At 47.6% G+C, this 20,466-nt stretch overlaps 1 protein-coding gene across 1 annotated transcript; it reads left to right on the top strand.

Annotated features, from left to right (window-relative positions):
* The first annotated feature begins 376 nt into the window (after positions 1 to 376).
* Positions 377 to 10,117, top strand: LOC106629036 (serine/threonine-protein kinase PAK 3-like). Its single transcript, XM_088054221.1, has 12 exons — positions 377 to 505; positions 783 to 1,127; positions 1,575 to 1,723; positions 3,044 to 3,051; positions 3,789 to 3,852; positions 4,171 to 4,219; positions 4,963 to 5,075; positions 5,754 to 5,871; positions 6,572 to 6,671; positions 7,107 to 7,300; positions 9,080 to 9,217; positions 10,019 to 10,117. The coding sequence occupies exons 1-12, from the start codon at positions 413 to 415 to the stop codon at positions 10,115 to 10,117; spliced, it is 1,470 nt and encodes a 489-aa protein (XP_087910347.1). The 5' UTR covers positions 377 to 412.
* Positions 10,118 to 20,466: the final 10,349 nt, after the last annotated feature.

Below are 20,466 nucleotides of genomic sequence, written 5' to 3' on the forward strand. Positions count from 1 at the left end.
CAAGGGATGAAATCACACAGGAAACCACCTGCAGGGCCAGGATGGAGCTGTGGGACAGGGCTGAGTGTGAGTGACTATGGAAAGACAAAGAGGACAGAGCAGAAGGGGAGGGAGGCCCTCAGCAGACCCTTGAGAAATGGCACACATTTCCTGTCAGCTGCCCAAGAGTCTCTTGGGGATTCAGACCCAGATGGACCCTGATTGTACTGCCAGTGTCCCTTTGGAATCTGGGTCTCCCCATGGGCAGAGAACAAGGCAGGAGAGCAGCAGCACAATGCTTTGGGAACGTGTGAGCCCATCAGTGTTTGAGTCTTGGCCCACAAATGTTGTGTGGGGAGTTGAAGCCCATGTTCTCTTGCTTTCTGTGCAGGTCCTTCTGGAGAAAGAGCAGGAGCAGATTGATTTGTCAGAGATGCCGTGCCAGACTGAGGGAGAGCTGTTGCCAGCCCGAGAGCAGGAAGAGCAGCTTGGGCAGCAGGTGGAAGAGCCACTGGAGAATGGCCAGGTAAGCCTGACTCAGCAGGTGACAGAGTGCAGGGCAGGAAGAGGGGCATAAAACACAGCTCTTGGGACTGAGGAGGCCAGGAGTCCCAGAGGCACTGAAAGCACAGAGCCTTGTAATCTGCAGAGATCATCACTGGGACAGGAAGGTTACAATGGAAGCAGAGGTGGTTAAATAGGCAGAAAGAAGTGACTGAAGGAGAGTGATTTTGAGGCTGAAAGAGGGAAAAGCTGAGCCTGATGGAAGCTCCCAGTCACTTGTTCTCCATTTGTGTGTACAGAGCATCAAGGCAGAGCCACAAGCAGAGCTGCCTGAAGCTCAGAGTGCCATCGTGGCAGTGAAGAGGAGGCACCAGGAAGACATGAGGAATATCCAAGAGGAGATGACACTCTATCGGCAGAGAGAAGAGCAACAATACAAGGTAAGTGATAGAGTGGCAGCCACTCCACTCATCAAGCTGTCTCTCTCATGTGTTTTAGAGGACAGCAAGGAAAATCTCCAGGCAGAGATGCAGGAAACTAAGGCTAGGATCGAGGCAAGGGAGAAGAGGCTGGAGGAAGAAATGAAAATGCTGGAAGAGAAAATTAATCACCTGATTCAGGAGAAGGATTTTCTACAAAAACAAGTGAGTAAAACAGCGATAGCCACTGCAGTCTCTGTAGCCTGGTGGTTTGTGCCCTTCTTTACCTTTCCTCTGCAGAGCAGTAGGGAGCTGGGGTGATGCCCCTCAGTGCCATCCTGCTGTAGTGTCTATCCCAGCTGCTTTGAAGGAAACTTCCTGATGTGCAGAATCCCAACTGCTGCTCTGGACAGTGGCACAAGTCATTTTCCCCTTTTGCCAGCACTCATCTGAATGCATTCCTGCTGGCCTCTTCCTGCTCTCCTTGTTTCTTCAAGTGTTTTTGCAAGTGAACATAGTCACCCAGATAGATGTTGAACACAAGCCACAAGCTGTCTGTATGCCTTGGTGAATCTGCTCCTCTCCTGCTCGTTCCCTTTGCTCACAGTCAATGAGCCTTGGCAGAGAGGGACAAGCTGTAGTCTCTGACTGCTTTGTTCTGTTTGACTTGAGGTGGAAATGTTGACATCTCACCTGGCAGCCTGCAAAGGCTTCCAGCAAATGACTGGTGATGAAGAGCCCCAAGGTCGGCGTGAGGCACAGGAACTGTCCCAAGCAGAGATGCTGAAGGTTGAGCGTGTCTCGAAGATGGTGGAGGAAAAGTAGACTCAGTGGGAAGAGGTACAACATTTGGACAAGGATCTACAAATGTTTATGCAGTCTTTGGAGGGGGAAAGGAATCCTTGGGAGGAAATGGAATGGTCATTGTTGCAGTCATCCTTCAGAAAATCCATGAAAATGGAATATGAAGGTGGCTATGAACTCAATTAAAACCAACTTCTGGTTTTGACCATTTGGTTTCAGAAGCGGGCATCCAAAATAATCCAGTTTATGAGCGTGGGATGTGGCTAAAATCAACTTCCTAAGGGCTTGCATTTGAAAAGGGTACTCGGGGTAATCTCTGCCCGTCTCTTTTCTGACACCAACTCATTTCTACTCTCAGAGCTACCAAGGAGCCTTGGTTCCCTTTCCTGAGAAGTGGAGCCTGTGCAATTTCTTCATCTCCAGCACTGACACAGATGCTGCTCAGCCACAGGAGGATTTCCCGGAGCTACTGAGTACATCTAGTTTATTTCTTGTCTGAGGGACAGTGAATTGTGTGCACGTGCCAGCATAGCTGTACCAAATGTTCCTCCTCAGTTTGGTGTCACAGGGAGCTTTAGGTCTCTCCACAGGAAGTGCTCTGCTTCGAGGCAGGGAGAGAGCACTCTGCATGTTCCTGCTGTCCCTGAGGGCAGCCTGGACTGGTTAAAGTTTACCTGGGCTTCTCTTTCTACTGAAGAAAGAAGCAGGAATTGTTGCTGGACCAGTTGCTTGAGTTCTACCCATTGGCCCAACCCCTGCTCAGATCGATCTCTAGGAAAACACATCAAGCCCTTTGTGATTCTGCAGCACAACCCATTTAATCTGCTTCTTGCCCATAAGAGCTGCCAGTGTTGTGCCCTCCCATAAAGACCTGGTGGGGCTGAAAAAACATCTCATTTCATTCTGTGTGTACATTCATGTGTTGAGACAAAAAAGGGCATTGATCCACACCTCGGTGTGTCTGATCCCAAAGCCAATCCCGTTGTGTCCTGAATGGGGGCAGCAGCTTGTCAGGGGCTCAGGCTGGCTGTGGCTTCTTGCCCTGGCTTGTCAGTGCTCATGCTTGGCCTTTGGCAGCCTTGCTGTGTGCCCTGGCCCTGAGGGCTGCTGTGACTGCAGGGGCTGGAGCCTTCCTTAGCTGGGAGAGTGGCGCTGCCGCCCGGCCGGCCGCTGCAGAGCCGAGCTGGCCCGAGGCAGCAGCCCCTCGTCTGGGCCGGCTTCTGCACGGCACGGCCTGGACTCCCGAGAGGGACAGCATCTCCTCTGGGCAGCTGTGCGTGTCACAGCGGCGCCTGAGCAGCACTGCTGTCCTCGCTGCCCTTGCCCGCTGTGCCCAGTTGGGAAGGTGGGGGGGACGTGTGCAGTGCTGAGAGGCCGAGTCCAATGGCAGCCACTGATCCGCGCTGTCAGGGGGAAGGGAAGCACTGGGCTTCTTCCCATGGGCCACGGGCAAGGGCGTCTTGGAGCTCAGCCTGCTCATACAGGGTGAGGGTGCTGATGCTGAAAGCCCCCTTGGAATGGCTTACAGCATGAGCTGCTCTGCTTTACAGATGGAAAGCCATTCATTCTTTTGGCAAATTGCAGAAAGGTGGAGTTCATGGGAACATTTGGCAATGCTCTTCCTCTTACCAAATTGGCATCTCTTTGTAGGAATTGATTCTAGGTGTCAAGATGCATTTAATCTTAGGAAGTATGAAACCTTTTGTTGAATGAAACATTGAAGTGTTTATTCCCAAGAAAAGAAAGGCTCGGTTAGGTCCAGCTCTCTTTAATGTTTATAGATGACAAACATACTTGCCTTGCTACCTGTTCTCTTCTGGTCTCCGTTTCCTCTGAATGTAGTCTCCCTGTGCTTAGTTTCCTTTCAAGAAGTCTTTTCAAAGGATTGTTCAAAATGAGTTTTTGTGCCGGGCACTTGTGCTGTGCAGCTGCCTCTCTTCTTGTTGTTGCTCCTGTTCTTGTTGTTGCTGCCCAGCTGACCACAAAGTGTCCAAAACCCTAGACAGTGGGGCTGCCTTTTGTATCTCCTGGAAATTGGGATTTCTGCTTGAAAGTGAGCATCTTGTATTTTGTTTCTCTCAGGGAAAATGGTGAACATGGAAAATCCCATGATGGAATACATTGAACTGGAAAATCTGGGCAGCGGGTGAGTCCAACCTCAGTTACTTCTCCAAGACCATGGGCCAGGTGTTTTGCTGGTGGGAATAACCAGCAAGTGTGGAGTTAGACGCTTCACTTCAAACAAGTTAGACACTTATGTTCAAACATATTCAGACACTGAGGTTAGATTGTCAGTGATGATCAGAATTTGTAAGTGTGCTCAGAAGGCATTGTCATAGACATCTCCATGCTGCCAATTGTCATGCAGCTTTTAAGTATTTACAGCAGAGATCTCCTGTCTGGACTGGCTTTCACTCCAAGATCTAAACATCTTCCCCTTTCTTTGCTGCTGTTTTGTTTCTAGGGCTTTTGGAGAGGTTTCTAGAGCACTTGACATTTCCACAGAACGAGAGGTAAATGTCAACAGCCCCTGCAGACTCTGCTGTTCTCAAGGCCTTTCTCTACGGGTGAGATCTGTGCCTGGAGCTTTGGGTAGAGCTGTGCAGCAAAGGCACAAGAAGCACAGACTGGTGCCAGCCTGCAAATTGCACTTGGGACAGTCCTTGTCCTTCTCAGCTGCCAGTAGGAAGGCAAGGAGGGCAGCGGTTCCTTGCAGAGAAGGACGTGCCCACTTGCTCTCAATTGCTAAAACCAAGGTTTAGCATCTCACTTAGAGCATCTCACTGCTCTTTGGGGCTACAGCTTCAGAGTCCTGAATCCTCATTTCTGGCTGCCAGCAAATACATCTGAATGTTACTGGTAGCTCATTAGCCACTTGGGAACTGTACATAGGGAGAGATCAGCAAGGTGTCCCTAAAAGCCCAAAGGCCTGCCTGTATCCACAGAGTACCAAGGCACAGATTACTTCTTTGGAAGTCCAGACAGAGCAGCAGAGAGTGTGGTCAGAGCTTTGTGGGTGAGAGTTGATACACCTTTGTTACCAAGTGGACAAGGCAAAGTGTCAGTGGTCAGGTGTCATGTAACTGCCCCCAAGGGAGCAGAGCAATGGGCTGTTGGATTGTCACTTCCTAATTACTGCAATGTCTAATCACAAGGTGCTTTGGCACAGCTTGGCTGTGCCATTCCAGAATCACTCACTCCATGTGAGAAGCTCCATGCCAACTTCCAAACTTACTCATTTTCAATATCATTTTAGGTGGCCATAAAGAAAATCAATCTTCAAGAACGGATCAGGAAGGAAGCAATTGCTTATGAACTCATGGTCATGAAAATGAATAGGAACCCCAACATTGTGACCTATTTAGAGAGGTGAGTGGTTCTTGTTTTATCCCACCAATATTTATTTACGTACTTCATGCATGCAAAGTTAAAAACCCATTTTGGTTACTGGCAGAAAAAAGAGCTGTTAATTCTTGGTTAATTATGATTTCTCACCTTATCTCCAGTGGATGGAAGAGATTTTTTCATTTTGTCTGCTTTATTCTATCCTGGGAAATGCACTTTGAAAATTGTCCAAAAATCTGGACCAGCCCTATCTTAAGAAAAAAACACAATGTAAATTCATTTCCTCCACATTGGATTGGGGCTTAACTTTTTCAAGTTTTTAGGAGCACCTTTGAAGTGCTGATAAACCACCCTAGAGAGAGGACTTCCCTTGCATTGCTGCCCTTTTTCCATTGCTGTGCATGCCAGGAAGACTCGGTGCTTATTACCAGAGATACCATGTGTGACAGCTTTTTTATCTGGGCTGTTACTAAACTGCATTTTTTGCTTGCTGGCCATCTAAGACATCTCCTTTTTTGTAGATGTGCCATTCTCCTTGAGACTGCACAGATTGCAAACACTGCACAGCCTAGAGGCAATGTCTATTCCTTTTCTTCTGTCCTTGTCACAAAGGCACCCAGAAACAAGAATCAACTGTTGTCTTTTGCAAACAGCAACGTAGCCATGCATGTTTACATCCACACCCTTGTTTCCTTCTTTCAGTTACCTTGTGGGGAAGCACCTTTGGCTGGTGATGGAGTACATGGACGGAGGCACTCTGAGAGATATCATCAATGAGACTCAAATGTCGGAAGGAGAGATTGCAGTTGTCAGTCGTGAGGTCAGGGATCCCACCTGTGCTTCCAAGGGCTTGAGCAAGATTGTCTGGGAAACAGGGGCTCGGAATGGGAGTGATTTCATGTGCCAAGCTTGGTTTCTGTCTTGCTGGTATGCTATAGGCAAGCAAGAGCCTTTCAAGTGAACTGCCTGCCAGTGTCCCTGCACTCACTCTACTCACTTCTTGTACTCTTATCTCCTGCTGTTGTATTCTAGCTCTGTCACTTCTATTTGGATTTGCTGTTCTCCACCTTGCCTATCTAAACGTTTACCTTGTGCTTATCTGCACTGCATTCCTTGTCTGTAAAAGCAAAGGTGCTGGTTGGCAGAATTTGAAATGAACAGCAGAGAAGAAAAAGAGACTCATTTCTTTTAGGTCTCAGCTGAAAAGGATAGTAGTGCAGCCCAAATGCTGTTTGCTTCTGAGCACACCCACTGCAGCTGCAGTCACTCTGCCTGGTTTGCAGGGGACAGTCTACAACAGCAGTTGCTGCTGCTGTTTCAAAAGCTGGCATGCCTTTCCTGACAAAGGTCCTGCTCTGCTCCTGTTGCAGCAGCAGGCTCTTCCTCTCAGTGGCACTGTGTTCTGCCATTACTTCCCATTCCCCTGGAAAGGGAATTTTTACAGATGTTTCTGTTTCCTTGCTTGTGTAATGAAATCACATCACTCATTTTTGCCCCCCTGTTTCTGTTTTCTCTCTCAGTGCCTGCAAGGACTGGATTTTCTTCACTCCAACCATGTGATCCATCGAGATGTGAAGAGCTGCAACATCCTTCTCAGAACCGATGGCTCTGTCAAGCTGGGTCAGTGTATTCTTGGTCAGGTTCAGCCTTCCAGGGATGTGGGGTGTGGGGCTGCTTTCAGTGACTCCCCAGAAATGGTGCTGCTGGCAGTGCAGGGGCCCATGCTGTGAGATGTGGGCACAGTTGTGATGTGCACAGGGGTATGACAAGGTACCACAGGCAGTCAAGAGTGGCATTGGTGTGTCCCATCCAAAGGGAGGGAGCTACAATCTAAAGCTTCAGAAAAAGAAAGGCCATTGCTGGAGGAAGTGTAAAAACTGTGGGGATTTTTTGAAGTCGCCAATGCCATATTTCCTTGGCTAAAGCCCTGAGGATATAGAGCAGGGATGGATTTCCAGCAGATGACAAAGTGCATTCTGAGACTGGGAGTGGGCAATTCTTTTGCTTGGTTTCCTAATTGGAGCTGCCTTTCATGGTGTGTTGTTTTCTCCACAGCTGACTTTGGCCTCTCTGCTCAGCTCACCCCTGAGCAGAGACAGAGCTCCGTGGCCGGCACTTCTGGGTGGATGGCGCCTGAAGTGGTGACAGGTCAACCGTACAGCCCCAAAATGGACATATGGTCTTTTGGAATCGTGGGCATCGAAATGGTGGAACGAGAAGTTCCTTACTGGAATGAAACTCCTGTCTTGGTAAGGTGCCAATACTCACTGATCCTGCTGACTTTCTCACCTGTCCCATGTTCTGTGTGCCACTGGACAAAATGCCATTGTCATCTGCTGGCACTACTTCCACCAAGGTCCCCTTCTAAAAATGTCCCTGCAGCACATCAGCATCTGCTGTAGGTTTGGTTGCATCAGAAGGCAAGTGGCAGGTACCAGTTCAGAAACGTGCCACTTTGGCCTTCAGCCCTGCTGGCCTCCATGATATTTCTCCTTTGCTTTTTGAAAACTCTTGGAGCTTGTCTGTGAAGGAGAAGAATTTTTCAATGGAGAGTTCAGCAGTGTGATAAATATCCTTTGAGATGGAGTTGGGACCTTTCCGGTTTCAATTTTCTTGAAAAAGAAAAAAGGAAAAGAAAAAAAAGAAAATGGAAAAGGAAAAGAAAAGGAAAAGAAAAGGGACAAGAAAAAATAAAAAAGAATAGGGGGAGAAAAAGGAAAAGGGGGAAGAAAAGGAAGAGGAACAGCAAAGGGGAAGGGAAAAGGGAAGGGAAGGATGAAAAGGAAAAGGAAACAAAATAAAATAAAAATAAAAATAAAAATAAAAATAAAAATAAAAATAAAAATAAAAATAAAAATAAAAATAAAAATAAAAATAAAAATTAAATAACAATGAAAATAAAATAAAAATAAAATCAGGAAAAGGAAAAGAAAAAGGAAAAGAAAATAATAGAAAAAAAAAAAGGAAAAGTAAACAGAAAATGCAGAAATCAAAGTAGTTCTGCTTTCTTTTTCCTTTATTAACGTAAGCACATCCATTTTTGTTTAAATTCTAGCATCTTTTCCAAATCCTGTGGGACCTCCAAATTTTCAGGCTTTCAAGTCATCTGTACATTGTTCTGTCATGTGTCTGGGTGGCCTGGATATATTTAGGATGTGTTTTTCTCCAGCTGCAGTTAGAATTGTGTGCCAAAGCCCTGGCTGTTTCTTGGTACTTGAACAGGTGGATGAGCTTGCAGTCAGGCGCCTGGGGCTGGGATCCAAGGGGTGCGGTTGACGCCGGTGCTGTTCCTTTAGCACAGGAGCAGGGCCATCCCTGGGTTGCACAGCGCTAGTGACAGTGAGGACTCCCCACCATGCCCAGTAGCTGAGCTCAGCTGCAGAGGGACAGGATAAAACTCCCTTTTTGACCTCTGCTGCTGTGGGAAAAGTGAAGGAAATTTTCCTCTGGCTTGAAGAGGATCAAAGTCTCCTTGGTCAGCATCTCTTTCATTGCCACCAGCACTGGTGGGCGTTTTCATGCAGACTCCTAGGCCTCTCCCCACTGTCATTTCTGTCTGTTTTAAATGCTTTCTGCATCTGCATTTCTTTCAAGAACAGAACTTGATGATTTTTGTTTCATGGAAGCTGTGCTTAAAGGGACCAACAAGCACGGCAGTGATTCCTTTTGTGTAATAAACCTTGGAAATAGTATAGCTAGAGCAAATTCCCCTCCCAAATGGCCTGTCAAGCTATTCACACAAGCTGGTGTGAATCCTCAGAGAAGCAAAAGCTGCATTTGGTGGTGGAGTTCTCATTAACCAGAGAACTAGTCAGTGAAAATCAGATGCCAAGGCAAGATCTGCTGGATGTTGGAAAAGCTGGGGCTGCTTTGGGGTTTAAATTTTTTGTTGGTATAGGAAAGTCATCTCTGCCTTTGTGCCAGGGCAAAAACTGCCACTGCAGAGTGGAGCAGAAACAACGGGCTCTGGGAGAGCAGTTGTAGATGGGAAAGAAGCAGGTGGAGCCTTGTGTTTCTTTTTGCTCCAGGTTCAACTCCTGATAGCCAAAGGAGGGACCCCACAGCTGCGGCAGCCCAAACTCCTCTCAGCTGTGCTGCGTGACTTCCTGAGCTGCTGCCTGCAGACAGACGAGGCACAGCGCTGGTCTGCCGAGGAGCTCCTGCAGGTAAAATGCCAAGGGGCTGCAGGTGAAACAGTGTCTGAGGGATGGTGGCTCCTTCTCTGCTGAATTCCAAGGCATCAGATGTGCCCCCCTCCTCCTCACCTCCGATCTTGGTGCTGTTCAACTGAGAATGGTGAGGAATCCTAGACTGGGCAGGGCTGGCAGGGACCTGTAAAGCTCATGTGGTCCAAGTGCCCTGCAGGGAGCAGGGACAAATGTAAACAGATCAGGATGTCCAGAGCCCTCTCCCACCTGCCTGGAATGGTTCCAGGGACAGGGCACCTACAAGCTCTTAGGGCAACTTCTGCTAGTGTTGTACTGTGCTCCAAGGAAACAAGTTCTTCCTTAGACTTCATCTGATTCCATCCCCTTTTTCTTTAAACATATTAGCCCATGTCCTATTGTCACTGGATCTATTCAAAAAGATGTCCTGCACACCCTCAGAAGCCACTCCGAAGTTTTGGAAAGTGGCTAGAAAGGCCCCCTGGGACCTGTTCTTCTCCAGGCTGAATAACTCCAGCTCTCTCAGCCTGGCAGAGAAAGCTCCATTTCTAGAGCCCTGGTAGGACAAAAGTCCCATCAAAATGAAGACAGAAGAATCAATGGATGAGTGGGATTCTGGGCTGCGTTTGCCAGTGATGGCAAGGTCCTGCCCATGAAGATGGAGGTGCAGATGCCCCCGTTGTTCCCCTTTCTGGGTCTGTCTAGGAACCAGAGGAATCCTGATTGAGGCTGTGAAGCATTGAGCTTGGAAAGTCATGGTTTATTGAGTTTTGTTGATTTCTTTTTTTCCCTTTTGGGCAGCATCCATTTGTAACATTAACTGAGCCTATGTCCAGCCTGGTGCCACTGATCATTTCAGAGAAGTTGAGGAAGGAGGAGAACACATCAGAACCAGCGTAGAGTCAGATTGTAGACTAGGATTGTAGAGTAGGGTTATAGAGCAGGATTGTGGACTAGGATTGTAGAGTACGGTTATAGAGTAGGATTCTGAACTAGGATTGTAGAGTAGGGTTATAGAGTAGGACTATAAATCAATAAGATTTCTGAAATTTTAACTCATCTGGAAGATTCCTTTCTTTCTTACCCTGTGAATAAGCTCAGCATTTCCTTCTGAGTTATCAGTTGTCTCTTCAAGGTGCAAAGTGATATTCATGGCTTCTTTGGTATGCTTTGAAAGTGGGGAAGGCTTTCCTTCAGTCATCCTCTCCAAACTGCACTGCCTTTGGAATTTGGCTCACTGGCTGGGTGTTGCCCAGCTGTGTGGTATGTCTAATTGAGGCAGAAAGGGCAATGGCATTTGCAGGTACAAGCACTGGAGGGGTGGGGCAGCTGAAACATCCTGTGCAGATGCAGGCCTTCAGCTGTGACTCCAGAGCATTTGGGTTCCTGCCATTTGGATTTGTATCCCTGTGGTGGTTTCACATTGATTGATATGTGGAGAAGAAGAAAGAACGCACCCATGGAAGTGATTTCTCTGAGAGATGCTGCTGGGAGTTCCTTCTGTGCCTGGGAAAGGTCAATAGCTGGCTAGTGCTGAGAAGTGACAACATTTTGAACCATTTAGAAATTAGGTCTGCCTCTGTGAGATCTACATTTTAAAAAATAAAGTTTGGGAAATCTCTCTCTTGGCTTCTGGACCCAGAAGGTGATGGAGCTCTGGTGAGGCCGGCCCTGCTCGCCCACGGCCTGTGCTCTTGGGGGAGGCTGGGCCGGACCCCAGTGGCTCCTGGACAGGGATGGAGACTGCAGGATTTTGGCCCCAGGCAAGGCTGGGCCACAGCTGCTGACATCTCGCTGACACTAAACCCTCTCCCCAGCACACACCGACGGCTCCAGGCCAAGCCTCCCCTCCCAGCAGCTGCCGGGCAGAGAGAGGGGCCCAGGGCAGCCTGAAATCATCATCAGAATTGCTGCAGCCACTGCCCACAACCATCTGCAGACCTGGCAAGATTTAACCCTTTCATTTAACGCTATCAGTGCACAGAAGAGACCTGCAGACCACCATTCTCCCCTCAAGAGGAAAGGACAAAGTGGGGACATGTAGACGACACCATGAAGACACTGAAGTTAGAAGTAAGAATCAAAGAATGAGGAGATGTCTTAGTGTTGGGCTGAAAATTTCTTTTGGTAGGGCCATGGAGATAGACAATGATACATGGAAATATCTCCTTCAATTCATGAGAGAGGATGGGGGAATGAAGCATTCAAACTGTGCATGTGAACAGAGGCATCCATTGATAAGAAGCCAAGCAGATGTTGGAGTAGCTGTGATCCCATGAGAAGCCTGAACAGAGAGAGAGATGAGAGTGAGGAAAATCTTTTTCCCCCGGGGAGAGAAGAAGAAAAGCTCTGTTCCCAGAGATGATGACAAAGACAGATGAAGGGAACATTTGCCTTTGAACAACTTATCCTTAAAATAATACCCCATGGGTAAATAGCCCATCAAGACACTTGTAGTAGGGCTGTGAAAATGGGAAGGATTTCACAATTGCAGAACTAAGCCTGGGCAGATACTATTTGCAGAAATGAAAATCCACGAGAGAACTGTTTCTTGTAGAGAAATCTTGGTGGCATGGCAAGAGAAATCTTCTCTCCCTACAAGAACTGACGGAAGACTATTGTCTAGTTGGTACTGATTTAACATCCCACGTTTTGTGTCTATGCTGTCAGTTGGGAAAGGAAAGAAGTAAGGCAGGGGGAGGAAAGGTGTCCTGGAAGTATTATTCTGATGCTTCTCCTTTTGTAGTCTTGTTAATAAAGTTTCTTTATACCGTTTAAGATTTGAGCCTGTTTTGCCCTTCTCCTAATCCATATCTCCCAGCAAAAACAAATGAGTAAGTGCACTGGTGATTTTAGCCAGTGCTAAACCCACCACATTACTTAGGAATTATAAAATAGAATTATTATCATAAAAGAATTAATTTATTATTCTTGGTGTTCACCAAGAAGCTGAAACTAACAAATCTAAATCACTACAATCCCTAAGTGCAATCACTTTGTCTGGATGAGAGTCTTGCTCAAGTGAGAAAGCAGAAAGATCAGTGATGGTGCTCTGCAAATTCTCCTCTGGTGCAGAGCTGTCAGTGACTGGGAGGTGTGAGCGGGCTGTAAGAGACGGTGCGAAGTTTCCCTCATCTGCCTCACAACCATGGCAAGAACAGAGACCGAGACCCTGAAGACCACAAGGGACTCTGTGCAGGGCTTCTGGCCTGGTTGAGGTGGATGTTTGCTAAGTGATTGTTTGGAGGTGTGCTTGACCTGACACCAGCTTTCCAGAGCAACAGGTCACACCACAAGAGTGATTGTTTGCAGGTGTGTTTGCTCTTCTGCCATGCTACACTGCCTTAATTCCTGGTGGTGAGCAGGGACTTGTGAAGAGCGGCCTGCTCTGTGCCTTACACCTGCTTCTCAGAGCAATGGGTCACACCACAATAGCCTAGAAATCTCCCCACCTTTTGACCAACTGCCCCTCACTTTGAAACAGACTATAAAAGTGACTTTTCTAAATTACTTTTAGAGAGAGAGATGTCCCCACAGAAGACACCAGCAACTCCATCTCGTCCATTGGTAGCTATAACCCCCTCCTTTTTTCTCTCTTTACTTTGCTTCTTTGTCCCTCTCTTCACACACTCTCTCTCTCTCTCTCTCTCTCTTTTTCTCTGCCTCTCATCTATTGCATAACCCATGTTGTTGGCACTAAAATAAAGGTGCATTGTTGCTTTTACGATTTAACCTGAAATCCCTTGGTGTTCTTTTTGCACTCTGAGATCATACAAACCTCTCACAACTCCCGCTTGTGTTAGAGGATCGTGACAGAGGCCCTGCCATATTTGATCCATGTTTGAGCAGGTCAACAAGACAATGAAGAAAACTGTATCGTTTAAGGGGTGGGAACTTGACCCTTGCAAGAGAAACAATGTATTGGTCAATGGGTGGGCAGTTAACTTTTGAAAGAGGAAAAGTGCATAATAGAGGCATTGTTGGCATGGAGTCGGTATTCTGAGCCATCGTGGTCTCATCTGACGTGCCGGCCATGTGGGAGCTGATGCTGTCACTGGGAAAATTGCACTCCTGAGCAGGAGATATAAGGCCTGGTTCTGGCTTGGAGGGGTGAGAAGGACAAGATGCAGACTGTTTTGATGCAGGGGATGTCCTGAAATTGCACTGCCTACCTGCCCCTCCCACTGATCACTATGCTTCATCTCCTTCTCCTGTTCAGTAGGTTTCAGGGAATCCAGGGATTGGTATGTATTATTTGCTTCTGCAACTAATGGAATAAATTTGTTTTGCAACCCCCATTGTGTCTTGGCTTCTTTTCTGCATAGGTCTCCTTCTGAAGCTATGACAATGACCACCAGAGAGCCTCAGGACAACCCTATTTTCATTTCAGTATATTCTGAGATGGGATTTAAATATGTCAAATAATCCGGGGAAAATGTTTAGCCTGTGAATTTCAGCAAAATATTGACTATGTCTTAGTTATATGGGTACAAACAAGTAGGTGAGATTGCTACATGTGCACAATTTAGGGAAGGGATTCTCCACACACCCTGCACTGAAATAGAGTAATACCTCCTTTTGAACCCTGAGCTGGCCATGGGGATTGAGCCCTGCTTGGTCACTTTAATTTTGGCCATTTCTCTTGAGCAGGTAAGAAAGATCAAAACAAAACCTTTTCCAGCTGTTTCCCTCTGGTTTACCTTTTGAGGGGACCAAAGCTCTGTGCTGCATGCGGCCCAAGTGTGTGCAGAGCAATGCAGCCTCCACAAAATCCATCGCTTTCCTCACAGGTCATCATCACTTGTTCCCAGGTGTGTCCAGCTCTGGCAGGAGAAAGAGCCCACAGCACAGTGGGCACCGTGCCCTGCCCAGCCAGAGCTCTCTGGCACTGAGCAGCAGCAGCAGCCGCAGCACCAGCACTTTTCAACCTGCTCCTGCCTTGGCTTCACCTGGGAGAAAAAGCCTCTGGAAATCAGCACTGCCACTCATGTTCCCAGCTTGGAGCAGCTGCTGCTGCTGCTGGTGGGCAGATCCTGCCAGTCTGATTGCTTCCAAATGGGAATAAAGACAGAGGTAGAGACGGACACACAGAGCAGCTCTGGGCTTGTGCAATAAATGGGAAGAGATATGGGGGAATGGGTTAGGAATTATTGCAGCTCCTTTGTCAATAGTGCCTTTTCTCCTTTTTCTACCTTCACATTTCCTCTCCTTTCTCCCTTCCCAATCATGATTGTCACAACACTCTTGACCATTTCTCACTCTTGTTTCCCAGCCTTTTCACCTCATCTTCCTTGCACTTTTCTTCTCACCTTTCCCACCCTTTTCACCCCTCTTGTTTCCTTATCCCAGGTTGATTTCTCAAAATTTCTCCTCATGTTTCTCACTTTTCTCCTCCTGCTTCTCACTCTTTTCCTCTCATGTTTCTCACACTTTTTTCTTCACATTTATCATTCTTTTCTCTTCATGGTCCTTAAACTTTTGACCTCATATTTGTGTCCTTTTTTCACTCACATTTTCTGACTTTTTCCACCCTCAGGTTTCTCTTTTTTTTTTCCCCCCTCAGGTTTCCACAATGTTCCCCTCACATTTCCTGCCTGTTTTACTCTTTTTACAAATAACACTTCTCATGCTCTTCCCCTCACATCCTCTCCCTTCTCTCCCCTTGTTTCTCACCATTTTGCACTCATGTTGCTTAGAATTTTCCCATCATCTTTTCTGCCCTTTTCTCCCCTCACCTTCTTCTCCTCTCTTCACTCACATTTCTCACCATTTGCTCATCATGTTTCTCACCCTTTGCCACTCAGCTTTCCTACCCTTTTCTTCCCTCCTGTAGTGGCCAGGGATCTGGCCAATGGTGTGGCCATTCTTCCCTGGAGGGAGGAGAACCCTTAGGCTGCAGATGGTTGCCCTCTCCTTGGGGGAGAGACCCTGGCTGGCCACCTTTACAGGTGTGCTGAGGTAAAAGAGCCACCCCCGGCATGCCTCCAGCTTTATGTACATTCTGTGTTTTTCACTGGTTATTCCCTTTGACCCACCCTTTTCCACAGCGGATAAAAAGCAAGTTCTCTCTGACCCTAGCAGCTTTTGAACTGGGGTTTCTTGGAGGAGAAAGCTGAATTAAAACGTCCTGAGAGATCAGAGCTACGAAGCTCTGTCTCTTTCCTTTTGTATTTGCCTTAAGAACTGTTTTCTCTCCACCAGCTCTTTTGAGGGCTAAAGAGCTGAAAGCCCAGAAGCAGCTGCTGAGAAGGGGGGCTCTGACTGCCCTGCGCTGTTCCGAGGCTGGGACTGGGGCTCGTAGAGGCTGCAGAACGCTCTGAGAGGCACGGCCTCATCTCTGGCCACCATCTTGTGCGTGGCACAGCCTCAGCTCTGGCTGCCATCTTGTGCATGGCACAGCCTCAGCTCTGGCCGCCATCTTGTGCGTGGCACAGCCTCAGCTCTGGCCGCCATCTTGTGCATTGTGGCAGCTCTGAGCGCTGTGCGAGGGACGCTCTTCCCCAGTGCTGTTTTGTGTCCTTTCCTTTCCGGGGATGGCATTTGGAAATGCTGCTTCTCTCCTGGGTTGCCCTGTTTCAGCCTTGTCAACACACAATTCACTGTCTTACTCACTTTACGCTTAGAAGTTTCTAAGATGAAAATGAAAAGCATTCTGGGATTATGATGCACGAAAAGTAGCCAAGGAAGCAGTACTCCGTAGTGCAGTGCCTATAGAACAGGGATTTCTTTATTGAACACTACAAGTGAGGGGAATAGCTCTGCCACTTTTCCATTCTTTGCACAGTACAAGCTTTTCAACTTTTTTAACTTAATGGGCACATTCTCCTTTCCTGACCTTCATATTTTCTAATTCCATGAATATGGAAGCCCTTGTAGCAGGGCTCTGCACGAGGTGGTCGTCAGCCTCCTGGTGGTCATTGCGGATGAAGGCCAGAAGTGTTCATCAGGCTTGAACTTTTTTATCTCTGTTTCTGCACGTGCTCTATAAAATTGTCTGCTCAAATAGCCAGTGGTTAGCTTTTTGCAGTTGGCTTGTTGTGCTAAAGCTGCTGATTTCTAAGAAGTGTTTGACTCCCATACCCTATTACAAAGTAACTACTTTCCTCAGAGCTACAGCTTTTTCCCCTAGCTCAAGCATTATCTCCTTGCTTCAGTATCCAAAGGAGGAAAGGCAGAAGGGGGAAAACTGGGCAGGGTGATAGGGCAACATTATCTTGTTGCCCAGGGATCAATTCCTAGGTCAACTAAGCGGTATTCTCGTCCATCTGGTAAGTGTGGGGGTACCATAGGGACAAAGCCATTGCATGGATTTGGAGTGTTGGGGTGTTGGCACCAAAGTCCTGCTCTTGAGGGAAGTGCAGGGACACAGGGGCTGTCAGAGGACAATGAGAGACGAGGGACGTGAGGCCATAATGTGCCGAGCAAGATCCTGCACAGGATGGCAGCAAAGGCATTTCCTCCCCATGGCATTGGCACTGCAGGAAATCCCAAAAGGGGCTGAGGAGTCCCATGGGTAACCAGGAGGGATGAGCGACATCACTGTGGCTGCCAGCATTCCCCAATCACTGGCCATTCCGTGGACACTGGGGACTTTGAGGATGTGTGGATATGCTGGTTTTACATTAATTAATACTCAGTGAGGAGGGAAGAAGCCAGCCAGAAAAATGATTTTTCTGAGAGAAGCTGCTAAGAGCTAGGAAAAAAACCCATAGCTGTCTAGTTCTGGGAACTGACAACCTATTACACCATTTAGAAGCTGGCTCTGCCTCTGTGAATTCTACATTTTAAAAGACAGGCAAGCCCAAGAGGGCTCTCTCTTGTTTCCAGCCTTGAAAGGTAACTGGGCTCTGGCTGGGCCAGCCCCGCTCCACTGCAGCCTGCGAGGCCTGGACGGCCGGGCCAGGCCCCAACAGGAGCCAGGCAGGGGACAGGAGGCTGCGGGGCCCCGGCCAGAGCTAAGCCAATTCACAGCTAATAACATCTTACTAACACCAAGCCCTGGCCTCAGTCCTGGCCCTGTCTGCTCGTGCCAAGCCAGAGTCCACTGGGCCCTGGGAGTAGCTGCTGGCCAAGCCAGGCCTCCTGCAGCGCGACCCCCCACAAGCGGCTGCCAGGCAGAGAAAGGGGAAGCCATCAGTCTGCAGCTGAAATGAAAAACAGCAGGGGCCAAAGACCAGCCACACAGCCAGAACAGCCGTGACCATTGTGGTCAGGTCCCTGAGATCTTAGGACAACCACAACACGGCCTCAAATCCATCACCGTAACTATTTCAACCATTACCCAGCAAAAATCATCCTAACCATCTGCAGGCCAGGGTGAGATATTAACTCTTTCACTGCACAGATAAGACCTAGAGACCTTAATCCTCTCTCAAGAGAGAGAAAACTATAAAAGACACGTAAAATATAACATAAAAGTCAATAAAAAAAGATCAAGTCCCAAATCAAAGGAGCATGAGGAGATGCCCTAATATGCCATTGCCATCTGCTGCAAGTACTTCCACCGAGGCCCCCTTCTAGAAATGTCCCTGCAGCACATCAGCATCTGCTCTAGGTTTGGTTGCATCAGTGAGGCAACTCAAGCCTTACCCCACGCAAACAAATCTCTATTCTCAGGCAACATTTTCCTTTCAGTTATCGTTCCAGCTCTTTTGGCTGTGTAGATGGCCCTAATAACAGGAAACAAGCATCTCAGAACTGGTGTTATTTTTTCCAGCAATGAAGGAAAGAAACTCAAACCAAACAAAGTTTCTAAAATAGTGGTTTTGAGAGAAGAAGTGCACCCCCATTCTTCTCACAGGAAAACTTGCCTGCAACCTGGAGAGGATGGTTTAAAGCCACAGAGTCCCTGCTGCTTCTTGTGCCGTGCTGCTGAAACACTTAGTGACCATATTCTTTCAAAACCCAAGCCACTTTCTCCAAATCACCAAGCTGGAGCCTAGTGATGGGGAGAGCCTGCCAAAACCCCTGGTTTGTTTCCTGCCACTTTCTGGGATGGGCCCAGCATTTATGCATTGACTTGAGTATCCAACGAGCAGAGGCTTAGCAAAGGGATGACACTTCTCTTTCTTCTGATTTCACCAGGAATGTTTTCCTTTTACCGCATAAAGGAACCTGAAATTTTCAGACTGCTGAGAGACAAAGCTGCAGGTGGCTCCTGTGTGCCCAAACAGGCATTTTCATCCCAATACATTTGTGGAGCCATCTTAATGTATCTGTGTTGAATAGGGGATCCCAAATGTTTGTTTCCTTCCCTGAAGAGCATCTGGGGGATTTCCTTTCTTTTCTTCCAATAACCATTGTTTTCAACAACAGGACAAAAACTTGATGAGTTTTGTTTTATGGAAGCTGTGCTTAAGGGACCAACAAGCACTGCAGAGCTACCCTTCATGTAATGATACTTGGAAATAGTAGAGTTAGTTAGGATAGCAAAATCCCTCTTCCAAGAAGCCTTTCAAGCTGGTGTGAATCCTCAGAGAAGAAAACATGTATTTGCATGTCTTTATTTTCCCATTAACTAGATCACTCAATGAAATCAGCTGCCAAATCAAGACCTGCTGGATGTTGGAAAAGCTGGGGCTGCTTTGGGGCTTGCGTTTTTTGCTGATACAGGGAAGTCATCTCTGCCTCTCTTCCAAGGGCAAAAACTGCCACTGCAGAGTGGAGCAGAAACAATGGGCTCTGGGAGAGCAGTTGCAGATGGGAAAGGAGCAGGTGGAGCCTTGTATTTCTTTTTGCTCCAGGTTCAACTCCTGATAGCCAAAGGAGGGACCCCACAGCTGCGGCAGCCCAAACTCCTCTCAGCTGTGCTGCGTGACTTCCTGAGCTGCTGCCTGCAGACAGACGAGGCACAGCGCTGGTCTGCTGAGGAGCTCCTGCAGGTAAAATGCCAAGGGGCTGCAGGTGAAACAGTGTCTGAGGGATGGGCTCCTTCTCCACTGAAATCCAAGGCATCAGATGAGCCCCCTCCTCCTCACCTCCAGTCTTCCTTCTGTTCAAATGGAAATGGTGAGGAATTCTAGGATGGGCAGGACTGGCAGGGACCCGTAAAGCTCATGTTGTCCAAGTGCCCTGCAATGAGCAGGGACAAATGTAAACAGATCAGGATGTCCAGAGCCCTCTCCCACCTGCCTGGAATGGTTCCAGGGACAGGGCACCTACAAGCTCTTAGGGCAACTTCTGCTAGTGTTGTACTGTGCTCCAAGGAAACAAGTTCTTCCTTAGACTTCATCTGATTCCATCCCCTTTTTCTTTAAACATATTAGCCCATGTCCTATTGTCACTGGATCTATTCAAAAAGATGTCCTGCACACCCTCAGAAGCCACTCCGAAGTTTTAGAAAGTGGCTAGAAAGGCCCCCTGGGACCTGTTCTTCTCCAGGCTGAATAACTCCAGCTCTCTCAGCCTGGCAGAGAAAGCTCCATTTCTAGAGCCCTGGTAGGGCAAAAGTTCCATCAAAATGAAGAAAGAAGAATCAATGGATGAGTGGGATTCTGGGCCAGGTTTGCCTGTGATGGCAAGGTCCTGCCCATGAAGATGGAGGTGCAGATGCCCCCGTTGTTCCCCTTTCTGGGTCTGTCTAGGAACCAGAGGAATCCTGATTGAGGCTGTGAAGCATTGAGCTTGGAAAGTCATGGTTTATTGAGTTTTGTTGATTTCTTTTTTTCCCTTTTGGGCAGCATCCATTTGTAACATTAGCCGAGCCTGTGTCCAGCCTGGTGCCACTGATCATTTCAGAGAAGTTGAGGAAGGAGGAGAAAACACTCAGATAATGCCATCAGGACCATTTACTCCAACACCCACATAGAGTCAGATTGTAGAGTAGGGCTATAGAGCAGGATTGTGGACTAGGATTGTAGAGTACGGTTATAGAGTAGTATTCTGAACTAGGATTGTAGAGTAGGGTTATAGAGTAGGACTATAAATCAATAAGATTTCTGAAATTTTAACTCATCTGGAAGATTCCTTTCTTTCTTACCCTGTGAATAAGCTCAGCATTTCCTTCTGAGTTATCAGTTGTCTCTTCAAGGTGCAAAGTGATATTCATGGCTTCTTTGGTGTGCTTTGAAAGTGGGGAAGGCTTTCCTTCAGTCATCCTCTCCAAACTGCACTGCCTTTGGAATTTGGCTCACTGGCTAGGTGTTGCCCAGCTGTGTGGTATGTCTAATTGAGGCAGAAAGGGCAATGGCATTTGCAGGTACAAGCACTGGAGGGGTGGGGCAGCTGAAACATCCTGTGCAGATGCAGGC

The sequence above is a fragment of the Pseudopodoces humilis genome, chromosome 4 (genome assembly GCF_049639895.1).
Source record: "Pseudopodoces humilis isolate 2021_Gansu_Grassland_sample_001 chromosome 4, ASM4963989v1, whole genome shotgun sequence".
Lineage (NCBI taxonomy): Eukaryota > Metazoa > Chordata > Aves > Passeriformes > Paridae > Pseudopodoces > Pseudopodoces humilis.

Excerpts from the sequence above, each read along its gene's own strand:
- LOC106629036 (XM_088054221.1), top strand. The coding sequence starts at position 413 with ATGCCGTGCCAGACTGAGGGAGAGCTGTTGCCAGCCCGAGAGCAGGAA. Across the intron at positions 5,872-6,571 it reads TTGCAGTTGTCAGTCGTGAG|TGCCTGCAAGGACTGGATTT; the intron begins GTCAGGGATCCC and ends TTTCTCTCTCAG. Across the intron at positions 6,672-7,106 it reads CGATGGCTCTGTCAAGCTGG|CTGACTTTGGCCTCTCTGCT; the intron begins GTCAGTGTATTC and ends TTTTCTCCACAG.